We start from the raw sequence: 12,745 nt of genomic DNA on the forward strand, positions 1-12,745 counted from the left end.
CTTTACCCGGGGTAACCAATGTCCGGATAGTCCCTCCATAGAACAGCTGTTATGTGTAAACACGGCCACCAGCCAGGTGATGAGTGAGAATTTGTTCACTAGCCGCTTCTTTTCAGCTCGCCTACAAATGAGTTGCTGGTTGATTAACTGCTCCTCAACCGCCCACAGTAAATTTACATAGCTGCTGCCTTGGCGTCCTGTGCAGCAGCGGTGTAAATTTAAAATCTGCTGTCAGCTGGTGATCGCGGCCACCCACAACAGATAAGACGATCTAACTGCCTGTGGTTTGGGTGCCGACATTACGACATGATTGGTTCAGGTTCTGATGACGTCATAAGTGACTGCTAATTACAGTGCTGGTCAGGAAAGCATCCAGCTTTCCCCGTATGTCAGTGATGTAGTAGCCGGTCTCTCACACAAATCTCGCACAAAAGTGAACCCCATTTTTTGAATGAGTCATATTCAAGAGCGGTGCGGGAAAAAAAATCGCTGCATGTCCTGTCTCTTTGCGTCCCTCAAAATGCATCGCCCATTGATTTAAATGGGACCTTTAACCCTTTCCAATCCACTGTCTGACCTCTGAAGACATTGTGATTGAAGGCTGTACAGCTCCGATGTTGGAAGTCGTCTGTCGGGGTTCTCTTACTGTATATTGCCAGCCTCTCTGCTGTCGGAGCCTATCCAACGTGTCACCTCATGCAGTACTGGCTTTAGCCAGCAGATAGCGCCGTTGTATACCAGCAGAAAAAGAGTAACCCCCTAGGAAAACTGGGATACAAATTGGATTGGAAAGGGTTATTACATCGCATTGGTTCTCTAATGCTGTGCGAGTGCGATGCGAGGTTTCCCATTGAAATCAATGGGAAACACTTCTGATTCGCTGTCACACGTGAAACTCACATACGAGGATCGGAATTTTACAGTTGCGATGTGAGGCAGTTTTACCTGAAAATGAACTCACATCTGCTGGTAAAACGCAGGTTGCCGAGTGCGATATCAGCCAAGTGTTGGTAGCCTGAGGAGAAGAAAATTAACCCCTTCCCCACACTAACCCTTTCAATTACAATCATCTGTACTATTTAGCTGGTATAGGTGATTATATAGTGGAAGGATCATTCTTAATAATCTATCCAAATGCAACACCCTAGATGGATGACTCCGAACACTTGACTACTGTGTAGAGCTGGGAGGGATAAGTGTTGTCTTGTCACGGCGGCACTTACCAGGCTCTGGTCCCTGGAGGATGACACGTAGCCAAGGCCAGAGCAGGATCTCAGGATACCTTCGACACCCCTAGGATAGGGAATGCCAATAAACAGGTTGATGGAGGTAGTAGTACTTATCACTCGTGACGCCATTGTTCCCACACACCGGTATTCTACGTGGCGGAGAAAAGAACACAGAGACTTGTGTATAGTACCTGGGATCCCCAGGAACGGTTGACGCCCGGTATAACTTTACTTCAAGAATTAACTTTACAAAACAGTATTCAAAGTAAGGCAGGTACAATTCACTTTCAACGCCAGCAGGCCTAAACTCAGAGGTCAGGGAGGATACACAGGATGAATACGGTCCTACAGTCCACGTTAGCTGTACGGTACCGCTCTTGGACTGGTAGCACTCCAGAGGAGGAAGGAGATTAGGGGTCATCTCGCAGACTCTCTGGCAGACAATTATTGGCAGGAAGGCTTAAACAAATATCACCCCACATGGCAGGCACATGGGTGTGTCAGTAGTGTACCTCTGTGCGGGGATCCAGACTGTGGACGGCCACACAGGAAACCTGACGTGTGAACTGGTACCTGTACGTTGGGTTCCTCTATACAGAACTAGTTTGGATTGCTCTCTCTCTCTGATGGTAGGTCTCACTCCATTCACCTCCAGACTTCACTCACTACAGGATATCGCTCCTCTTCCTCCACCTTCACCTACATCGAAGCTGAAGGTGCTTTTATGTGGCTCTGTGTTACCACTCTCTCAGGTCGACAAGATGATACCCTCTTTCCCGCTCTCAAACACTCCTATTTATCCCCTCACTCATACCACATGACATGACAAACTGATACATTTACATGCAGGGAGTGATTTTATTAAAGTTAACCTCTCAAGCGCCGCAGCTGGGCAACACACACACACTGGATATGACAGGACAAGCTTTGCACGGTGCATCTACATAGGACAAACATGTATGGCATTTATGGAGGGGAACAGGAATGGTCTTCTGGGCCACTAAAATAAAGGACATTTCTAAGGGTACATGCACACAGACTTGTGCGGAGTTTGACGCAGATCTGCAGCTGATTTCACCCTTTCCAATGTAGGGGTAAAGCCTGTTGCAGAGCCACGTTTAGATCTGCACTAGGGGTGTCATGGGGGATTGGACACAGATTTTGGTGCGGATTTTCCACAGTGGAAAATCTGCATCAATTTCACTACATGTGAACGCACGCTTACATTAACCCATTAAGGACCGCCCCTTTTTTTCATTTTCAGTTTTTCCTTCCCACTTTTACAAAATCATGGCTCTTTTATTTATCCATCGACGTCGCTGTATAAGGGCTTGTTTTTTATGGGACGAGTTGTATTTTTAATGGTACTATTTAATGTACCATATAATGTACTGAAAAACTTTGAAAAAATTCTAAGTTAAAAATTATTTTCTGCCGCCACCTTCTGACAGCTGTAACTTTTTTATTTTTCCGTCGACCTAGTTGTGCGAGGGCTAGTTTTTCGGCGGGACATCCTGCAGTTGCTATTGGTACCATTGTGGAGTACATATGGCTTTTTGATCGTTTTTTTTTACATTTTTTTCACGGGGTGACTACATAAGCGCAATTTTGGCGTTATTTTTTTTTCTGACGATGTCCACCGTGCGGGGTAAATAATGTGTTACTTTGATAGATCGGATTTTTACGGATGCAGTTATACCGGATATGTTTTTTTGTTTTAGTATTTAGATTTTTATTATAAATATGGCAAAGGTTTTTTTTTAACTTTTATTAGCTTTTATTTTTTTTAAAATAATTAGTAAAACTTTTTTATCCTTATTTTTACTTTTTTTTTAGTTCCCAGAGGGCACAAGAACTTGCGATGGTTTGATGGATCCTGCAATATGATGTAATGCAGTGGCATTACATCATATCACGTTCTGACAGGCAGTCTATCAAGCTACGCCACGGGGATGGCTTGATAGGTACTCTTCAATGGCAGCCCTGGAGCCTTTCAGTAGGCCCCCGGCTGCCATGACAACTGCACGGCTCCTGCGATCTCATCACCGGAGGAGGGGGGGATTTAGAGAGTTAACAGCTCCAATGAACAGTGCGGCTTATCGGAGCTGTTGCTGTTTCTTACAGACAGCACCCGCATTGGATTGAGCATATACAATCATGATCTTCCATACACACCCCGAACATGCAGGACATTACTATACATCCTATAGTGTCAAGGGGTTATAATGTACCATATAATGTACTTAAAACATTTAAAAAATTGTAAGTGAAGTGAAATGGCAAAAAAACTAATTTCTGCCATCCTTGGGGGAGGGGAGAGGCGTGGGGTGGGGGTGGGGCTTGCTTCTTTGATGTAAACACTGCAACAAAAATAACTTTATTCTATGGGTCAGTACGATTACAACAATACAAAATGTATAGAGTTTTTTTTGCTGTGCTACTATATTTAAAATATAAAATATCTTTGGAAAAAAATTCTAATCACCATAACTTACTTTTAATGACCAAAAATGTGCAATTCTGGCGTTGTGTATTTTTTGATGATGTTCACTGGGCAGAGTAAATAATATGTTACTTTAAAAGATCAGATACCCATGGACGCAGCGATAGTAATGTTTTTTTATTTATATTTTTTATTATAAATATGTGGAAAGTTTTTGCTTTTACTTTTATTACCTTTTATTTATTCTTTTTAATAATTAATAAAACTTTTTAAAACTCATATTTACATTTTTTTCCCCCCATAGGGAACAAGAACTTGCGATGCTTTGCCATAGCATTACATTATACCGCAATCTGACAGGCAATCTATCAAGCCATGCCACAGACAGGCAATCAGCAATGGCAGCTTTCAGAAGACTCCCGGCTGCCACGGGAACCGAAAGTCTCCCTGCAGCCTCATTGTGGGGGGGGGGGGGGGGGGGCGATCGAGGCATCTTATTGCCACTCTCAGAATTAAAGAGTTAACAGCTGCAATTAGTGGCGGTGCTGATTGGAGCTGTTGCAGGCGGGTGTCAGCTGTAAGAAACAGCACCCCCATTATAAAAATTCTCAATTTTGGTCTTTTTAATAAATATATGCAGCGCCCGTGACGCCACTGTTCAATCCTCTGCAGTGGATCTCCAGATGTAATAAAGTAGCTCACACACAGGGCAACTTTCTGAACTTTCGGAAATGGATGATTCTGTCCATTTACTGTAAACTCTTGAACTCAACTCCACATAAACAGTCTATATACAGAACAACAAGTCACTGTGGTGTAATCGGGAGGATTCTCGGAGCATTTGGATAGTCCACAGTCCAAGTTATCTGTGAAGTTCCTCTCTGGCGATCTAATCGCAGCACATTTTCTTCGCAGGTGACCACGGCCAGCACCATTGGGCAGATTCCTATGCCGACTGTGGCGGGACGGCCCAGTCGCCCATCAATATAAAGACGGCAGACGTGTCCCATGATGCCGCCTTACCTCCTATACGTCTAGAGGGCTACAGCACTCCAGGGGGCGTCCCGTTCTCCCTCAGTAACAATGCTCACACAGGTAAGTGGGATTTGATGTGTGTATGAAACTATTATGTAGGCGCTGGATGACGGTATTATGGGCGGCGGTGTTCACATTTGCAGTGTACATGCCTTGGCCGTGGTTGGATAATATTACATAACAGAGAATAACTGCAGTCACATATCTGGCCGCTTGTTGCAATCGCAGGGTTTCCTCAGATCCTGATCAATATCTCCTTTTTCCACCCCAGGATGAAGGATGTATTATTTGGCGGGGATAAAGATGCTTTGTCATCGCTCAGAGTTTGTAACCCTGTGAGGCAGTGAATTAATCTGTTACACCCACCACATGGCGCCCGGCCAGCCCGATAATGGATTTTCTTTCTTCTGAACTGTGATTAGAAAATTTAATTTATCTAGAATTAGTTTTAGGGCTTGTCCAGGTTAGAAAAACATGGCTGCTTTCATCCAGAAGTGGTTTAACACCTATAGTGTAGTTCTGCTCCATTAAAGAGCCCCTCCGGCCAAAACACATTTTTCCATCCCTGCCCCCCTCACCTACCACACTCTGCAGCCATTTCCATACAGTGCAACCCCCTGTCTGATACTTATCAGGCACCATCTTAAGGGCGCCCACCCACTGGCGATTTTTTTTCCTTTGCGTTTTGCGTTTTTTCTCAAGAGCAATTAGAATTAAATGTACTCCTGTCCACTGGCGGTTTTTTTCGCGTTGCGTTGCGATTTTTAACATAGGAACTGTGAGTTGCATATGTGTCCTTATTTTTCTCCTAATGCACCCATGAAAGTCAATGGAAATTAATGGAAAAGCCGCGAAAACGGCACGAAAACGCGGCAAAAAACACGGGAAAAACGCCGCGAAAACGCAGCGTTTTCCACGCACGAAAATCGCAAACGCCAGTGGGTGGGCGCCCTAAGAGTGAAATTTTTTACTTTCAGTTTAACATCAATCCCATGATGCATCATAACAGCATGAGCTCAGGGTATACCATTTCTGCCTGCAAGGGGGACATTTTAATTAACATTACCTTCTATATGTACCTAAATAAGCTACAGACAACAAGCCCACAATCAGGAGGATGAGCTGTGATCTCCTCTATTATACCTGTGTGATCATCATCAGTAATTGTGACAGGAGTACGTATGTCCCCATAAAGATTGTTTCTGTGGTAGATCCTTGTAAGAGCATCATAGAGACTGTGAAACTGACTAGAAAATGAACACATAACCCCAAGTAGATCTGAGCTGGTCAGAACTGAGATAACATGACCATCTGAGGAGAAAGAGGCTAGGAGTTGTTAACGGTCATCCTCCCCCTTTCGGTGTTGAGTCGTTTCTGTCCACAGGGTTCTCCTTCGCTGAATGTTTTTGCTCGACTACGGGACCGCTATCTTCTGCATACAGCTGTTGTCTTCTCGGAGCGCTCAGCTGGTATACAGCTGAGCGCTCTGAGTGGGTTATACAGATGACAGCTGGAGCACTGTCTTCTGCATACTCCTACTATGTTCTCCGAGCAGGATACCAGCTGAAACAATAGTATCAGCGTGTGGTCCTAAGGCTCATCGTTGTCTTTCAGCTTGCTAAATGACTATGATGAGCGAATCATTAACAAGATTTGCACGATGGCCGCGCATATAAACACAACGATTTTTGCTCAAAAGACGGCGTTGAGCGAATTTTGAGCAAGAATCATTGGGTCTAAGGCTGAGTCCACACAGGGCGGATTCCCGACGGAAATCTCGCGGTTTGGCCATAGAGGAGAGCACGGCCGCAGCGGAAAAAAAAAATGAACATGCTGTGGTCGGCAAATCCGCGCCGCAGCGGCGGCTTCTGCTGGCTTAGCCACAGCGGATTTGCCGTCCCGTGTGGACGAGATTTCTGAGAAATCTCGTCCACATAGCTGGCTAATCCCGGGATTAGCGTCCGCATGCGGATTTGCCGTGGCGAAATTCCGCACGGAATTTCCGTGGCAAATCCGCCAAGTGTGAAGCCAGCCTAAATGGGCCTTTAGCCTCCTTCTCCGTGTGTATCTCACTAGTAATAATTACTCCCTCCTTATCTCAGCCTCTATGTTTGGGTAGGAAACAAAAGGTCAGCTACAACAGGGCCACCACTTGGTGACCCCTTATTTACTGTCCGTGCCCTGAAGTTGCCCCCTGGCCACTGATTATTGACCCCACACATCTGTTTGTGTTTTTTTGTCCAGACTAATGGGCACAGATGAATGTTGGTCAGAACATGTAGGACTCCGGTATGGCCGATTACTCAGAGGTGACCTTTTTTTAGATGGACAATGGCTTTTCATGGTAAACCAGATTGTCATCGGCTGTCTAGATTATGTTAGAGCTTTTATCATGTCCGTTGACTTGAGGGCCACAAGTGCGTCCTGATGGTCCACCAGTTCCATCTTGAGACTTCATTTCTGGAACTTAGTGGTGACCTACCAGAGGAACCTTACAAAAGCCCCAGGCGACCAAACGTGGTTACCGAAGGAAGCCGCATCGGCCGGACAGAGCTACAGAGGAGATATAGCGTGACATGGCGGCCATTCAGATTAGCAGCACATTGTGGCTTGTGAGGATCACAAGCAACATCTATGTCCTTACAGAACATATGGAAATGACCTCTTATTTACCACCCAGAGCTAATTAACCATTTGATTGTTTGGTGATTGAATGCAAACGTCCCCATACAATGTATCCAGTATCGTCGTCACCTTCCTCACAAAGACAGAGATATAATGTCATTGTCCATCCTGCCATACAAAGCTGCTTCTATTTATGGCTGTTTCCTTCCAGATCAGAGGTGAACATTGTGTTACCTGCCTAATTAACAAGCCTCATAGGGGAACCTGAAAGCCAAGGTGGGGGCTGCTGATAGGAGGAAGGGCAGGTGGCCATCGGGGATTCTCTTTTGGAAATTGAAGGTACCTTCACCCAGGATGACCGTTGGGCATATAAGCGCCTAACAGCTGCCCCACGGACCACCGCCCGAGTATCTGCTTACACAGGAGCAATAGTCGTCCAAGTAAATGGAGGTGGAGCGGTGAAGGATCGTCCCGGCCTCTCGCCTCCATAAACAGCAGTCACTCAAACATTCATCGGCTCCTGATTATGCGGCCCGACAGTTGTTTGGTTTTTAGTTCTGCTAAAAACCGAGCAACTCTGGCAGGTGGGGGATTTCTTGCCCTGTTGGCGGCTGTGATTACATGAGATGATTATCGCCTAAATTTGCTGTTACTAGAGATAATCACCCAATGTAAAGATGGCGTTTCACACGACCGGATTTGGATTGCGGAATCTGTGATCCTCACCTGCGCGGACAATCTGCGGTATTCCACATCCATTCCCGCATGCAGAATCGATTGTGTTCGTGTGAGCCCGGCCTAAAGTTATCTTAAAACTTGGTTTATATCCATAGTTATGTTGCAAGGCCTGTTAGAAAATGGCTGTGTGTTTGCGCCGTACATAGAATTTGTGCGATTTATTAACCCATTATTTCCAATGGGTTCATTTATGTGGGCGTTATTCCTCTTGCAGCAATGCCACCAGATGCAATAACTGAAGCATGTTCCATTTTTTCCTGTGAGATCGCAGAACACGCATGAAACTCACATGTACCTGCCAGTATGATGCAATTTTTACATTTTTCTATTGAAACGTGATTTTCCCACGGCAATATCACATACACATCCGTGCACTTTTCTTACAAAAACGCATTGCACTGGAGTTTAAGAGTGTCAGATCCCACCCGCTTGTGTAAATCCGGCCTCAGAGTAGTTACATTCAATAGATAGCACTGTGAAGGCATTATCCTACCCCTCATTTGCATAGTTTTTTCCCAGGTAGCATTGCATGGCTTATAAGACTCGTGCTCTCCACAAGTTGAAACATTACCTCCCTGCTTCTCACCCAGCCAACAAGAACCCTACTGTGCACTAATGAGGGCCAAGAACCCCGAAACAGCTGTTAGTACGGGGGTACTCTGCTTGGGCTTATAAAAGGTTGGATATTGCCTCGTATCGTAGCTACCTTCCAGTAGGTGACGCTGTGGAGGCATTCTTCTGTCACTGATTTGCGACGAATGCACCCCATTGATTACAAAGGGGTCTGTTCGGTTTCCGACAATTTACATGATGAAACAGTTTGGTGCCATTTCCTCCTGTTCTTCAAATAGAATTCAGCAACAGAGCCTCCGACAGTGATGTGAAGTAGTCAGCGACTAGTGACAGTGACATGTACTTCCATTACTGTTTACGGAAACTAAGTATCTGTATTCCCGCTGATTCTCCCAGCGGAGGACGAGCTGAGGAATGTGCTCCATCTACAAGGTCACGTTCCTGTATCATCCTCACAAGAAGGATACGAAAGGCCTTAAAGAGGTATTCCCATCTTAGAAAGTAGTGGCATATCTCTAGGCTGTGCAATTGCATCTGGATTGTTGGGGGTCCAACTTCTCGGACCACCACTGATCCTGAGAATAGAAATACACTGCACTTATTCAGGGCTGCATGCCCTTCTAGTTTTGCCCTGAACAGCGGCATCCCTGGCTGTGTAGGGAACTGCAGCGTGACTCTGTTCAAATGCGTCAGTTTCCTGCGCAGAACGTTGCCAGAAGCCTGCTGTGCAACATGAAACCTAGAGGTTTGGATCCCATCAATGATAATGTGATGACATCTACTAGCCATATACCATCACTTTATAAGATGGGAGATCCCTTTTAAGGAGGAAAATATTTATTGGACTTAGTGCTTCTTCACAGACTTAATTCTCCTCCATGTTTGTAACCGACAGCAAACGGACTCAATACATAGTAACATAGTATGTAAGGCCGAAAAAAGACACGTCCATCCAGTTTGGCCTACTGGTATTTACGGTATAAGCTTGGTTTGTGCTGCATTTATTTTGCAAGCTTGGTTCTGGTATCGTATCTATGTATTGAGCTTGGTTCTGGAACGGTACTATTCACTGAGCTGTTGTGCTGCTGTATTTATATGCTGAAGCTAGTTCTGATGCTGTATTTATGTGACAAATCTAGCTTAATTCTGGTGTTTCTGTGTACTGAGCTTGGTTCTGGTACAGTATTTATTCACAGTGCTGTTCTGCTTTGGGTATGCTGCTATCTTGCTGCTTTCTGCGCAAACAGAGTACAGGCAAGCTGCCTACCAGTGCATTATATATCGCTTTTTTCTTATGATAGGGGGGTGTGCCAACAAAATTCCGCACAGTGCTATCAATCCTAAGACCCCATCAATGTGCAGAATTGTCTTTGGGCTCCTTTAAAGGGGTTGTCCCGCGAAACAAAGTTGGGGTATACACTTCTGTATGGCCATATTAATGCACTTTGTAATGTACATTGTGCATTAATTATGAGCCATACAGAAGTTATAAGAAGTTATTCACTTACCTGCTCCGTTGCTAGCGTCCTCGTTTCCATCGAGCCGTCTAATTTTTAGCGTCTAATCGCCAAATTAGACGCGCTTGCGCAGTCCGGGTCTTCTTCTTTTCTCAATGGGGCTCCGTGTAGCTCCGCCCCGTCACGTGCCGATTCCAGCCAATCAGGAGGCTGGAATCGGCAATGGACCGCACAGAAGCCCTGTGGTCCACCGAGGGAGAAGATCCTGGCGGCCATCTTCAGCAGGTAAGTAAGAAGTCACCGGAGCGCGGGGATTCAGGTAAGCGCTGTCTGGTGTTCTTGTTTAACCCCTGCATCGGGGTTGTCTCGCGCCGAACGGGGGGGCTGTTGAAAAAAAAAAAAAAACGTTTCGGCGCGGGACAACCCCTTTAAGCACCCGAGGTCTTGGTGCAACCCAAGCATCTTCACTGCCCTTCGGAGAATTGGGGTCCCTCAGCGTGTTTTTTCGGACTTTTAGGGCCGACTTTGGTTAAGCTAAAGCCTTGTAAGGTTTGCAGCCTTTATAAATCGCAGCTCGTTAGCAAACGAGGTATTTGGAGGTGCTGAGAGAAGCCTCGTCAGGTGTTGGGGTCACATCTGCTGCGTGAGGAGGACCTTGTTGATGTTCTCCTCGTCCATCACTTTGATGGGCAGGATAGGGTGGAAGAAGGTCACCATAAAGGCATCAAAACTATGTGAGGACGGAACAGGCTGGTGACATACAGCTCGCTGGTAGATCTTGGCACCGGGGGACGAGGACAAAGGCTCTGCTGGCCCAGATATTGGAGGAGGGAGCTGAGACGAGAGGCGCTGTCAGGAGATGCGGCCATGGGGACAATCGTCACTTTGTAAGAGACAGAATAGTGTGGAAGGGGACCGGGAAGCGCCGGCGGTAAACAGAGGTATCGAATGAGGGGGTAAAAGATGAGAAGGAGAAGCTCTTATCCAGGGGGTTGGTATAATACGCTGGCAGAGCGAGGACCGCATGGGGGAACAACTATCAGGAATCAAAAACTCCAGAATCAAAGAGATTAACCCTAAAATACTAAAGTCATATCTGTTGTAAAACTAACCATAATTAGTACAAATGTGCCAAGGAGCCGTCTGTCACAAGAGTCTGCTCTTAGCTCATGTCTTGCATTGCTGAGACATATAAAGAGAGAATATTGGAGCGACAGGCGGACTGTAAAGTAGGTCAGAAGGTCTGGTTAAAATAGGTAACTAATTAACACCTTGTTCTTAATTAATCCAGTGATGCTCTCTCTACCATCATCTATGCGGCTCCATGGACTCCCATATAACTTCACTGCTGTCCAGCTTCATTTACATTGGGGGAGCATATCCAACCCAGAAGGCTCAGAGCACCAAATAGATGGAAAGATTTCCCCTGGAGAGGTAAGGTTCTATACTGCCCCTCTGTGGACAAATTTATTACTACTATATTCTTTAATATCAATAGAATGCTGCCCTATTTATACAAGACTATAACTACTATAATACTGCCCCGCCATGTACAAGATTAGAAATAATATAATACTGCTCCTATGTATAAGGCCTTAGTCAGACAGGCGTTTTTTTGCACGATTTGCGCATTTTTTAAAAACCATTGCTTTGCAATGGTATCGGACACATGAGCGCTTTTTATGCGCTCGTCCGATAAATTATAGAACAGAAATTCCTGTTCTCTTCTCTATATGCGCTCAATGGGGCCGGCGGCAGCAGCGCCAACCCCATTGAGAACATAGAGAAGACAAATCATTCTTCTCTGCCACAGCTGTAACAGCTGTGACAGAGAAGAACGATGTTTGCCCATTGAATTCAATGGAGCCGGCAATACAGCCGGCTCAATTGAAAGCAATGGGCTGCGGGCGAGTGTGGAATGAATTGTCGGGAAGGGCTAAAATATATAAGCCCTTCCCTGCAATTCATCCAGAAATGTGTAAAAATAAAAAATAAATATATACTCACCTTGTCCCGGCAGCCGCAGTACAGCGCGGCCGGCCTGCAGTGGGTGTGAAGGGGGTGTGACTCAAAGCTGCCCCTGATTGGCTCAGCCTAAGCCAATCAGAGGCAGGTCTGACTCACACCCATTCATGAATACATAATAGTGCCGCCAAATAAACAAAAGTATAACTACTATAATACTGCCCCCTATGTACAAGAATATAACTACTATAATACTGCCTCCTATGTACAAGAATATAACTACTATAATACTGCCTCCTATGTACAAGAATATAACTACTATAATACTGCCCCCTATGCACAACCAATATCACTACTATAATAGTGCCGCCAAATAAACAAAAGTATAACTACTATAATACTGCCCCTATGCATAAGAATATATCTACTATAATACTGCCTCCTATGTACAAGAATATAACTACTATAATACTGCCCCTATGTACAAGAATATAACTACTATAATACTGCCTCCTATGTACAAGAATATAACTACTATAATACTGCCCCTATGTACAAGAATATAACTACTATAATACTGCCTCCTATGTACAAAAATATAGCTACTATAATACTGCCCGCTATGTACAAGAATATAACTACTATAATACTGCCCCCTGTGTACAAGAATATAACTACTA

The 12,745-nt window shown here is 45.0% G+C and overlaps 1 protein-coding gene across 1 annotated transcript in view; it reads left to right on the forward strand.

The window, feature by feature from the left end:
• The window catches only part of CA14 (carbonic anhydrase 14), a 55,294-nt gene that overhangs the window by 16,853 nt on the left and 25,696 nt on the right, over window positions 1-12,745 (forward strand). Inside the window, exons 3-4 of the mRNA XM_066609128.1 lie at window positions 4,588-4,767; window positions 11,392-11,534. Of these exons, the coding sequence (XP_066465225.1) occupies window positions 4,588-4,767; window positions 11,392-11,534 (323 nt within the window). The remainder of the gene's footprint in view (window positions 1-4,587; window positions 4,768-11,391; window positions 11,535-12,745) is intronic.

Source organism: Eleutherodactylus coqui, chromosome 6, assembly GCF_035609145.1.
Source record: "Eleutherodactylus coqui strain aEleCoq1 chromosome 6, aEleCoq1.hap1, whole genome shotgun sequence".
NCBI classification, from domain to species: domain Eukaryota; kingdom Metazoa; phylum Chordata; class Amphibia; order Anura; family Eleutherodactylidae; genus Eleutherodactylus; species Eleutherodactylus coqui.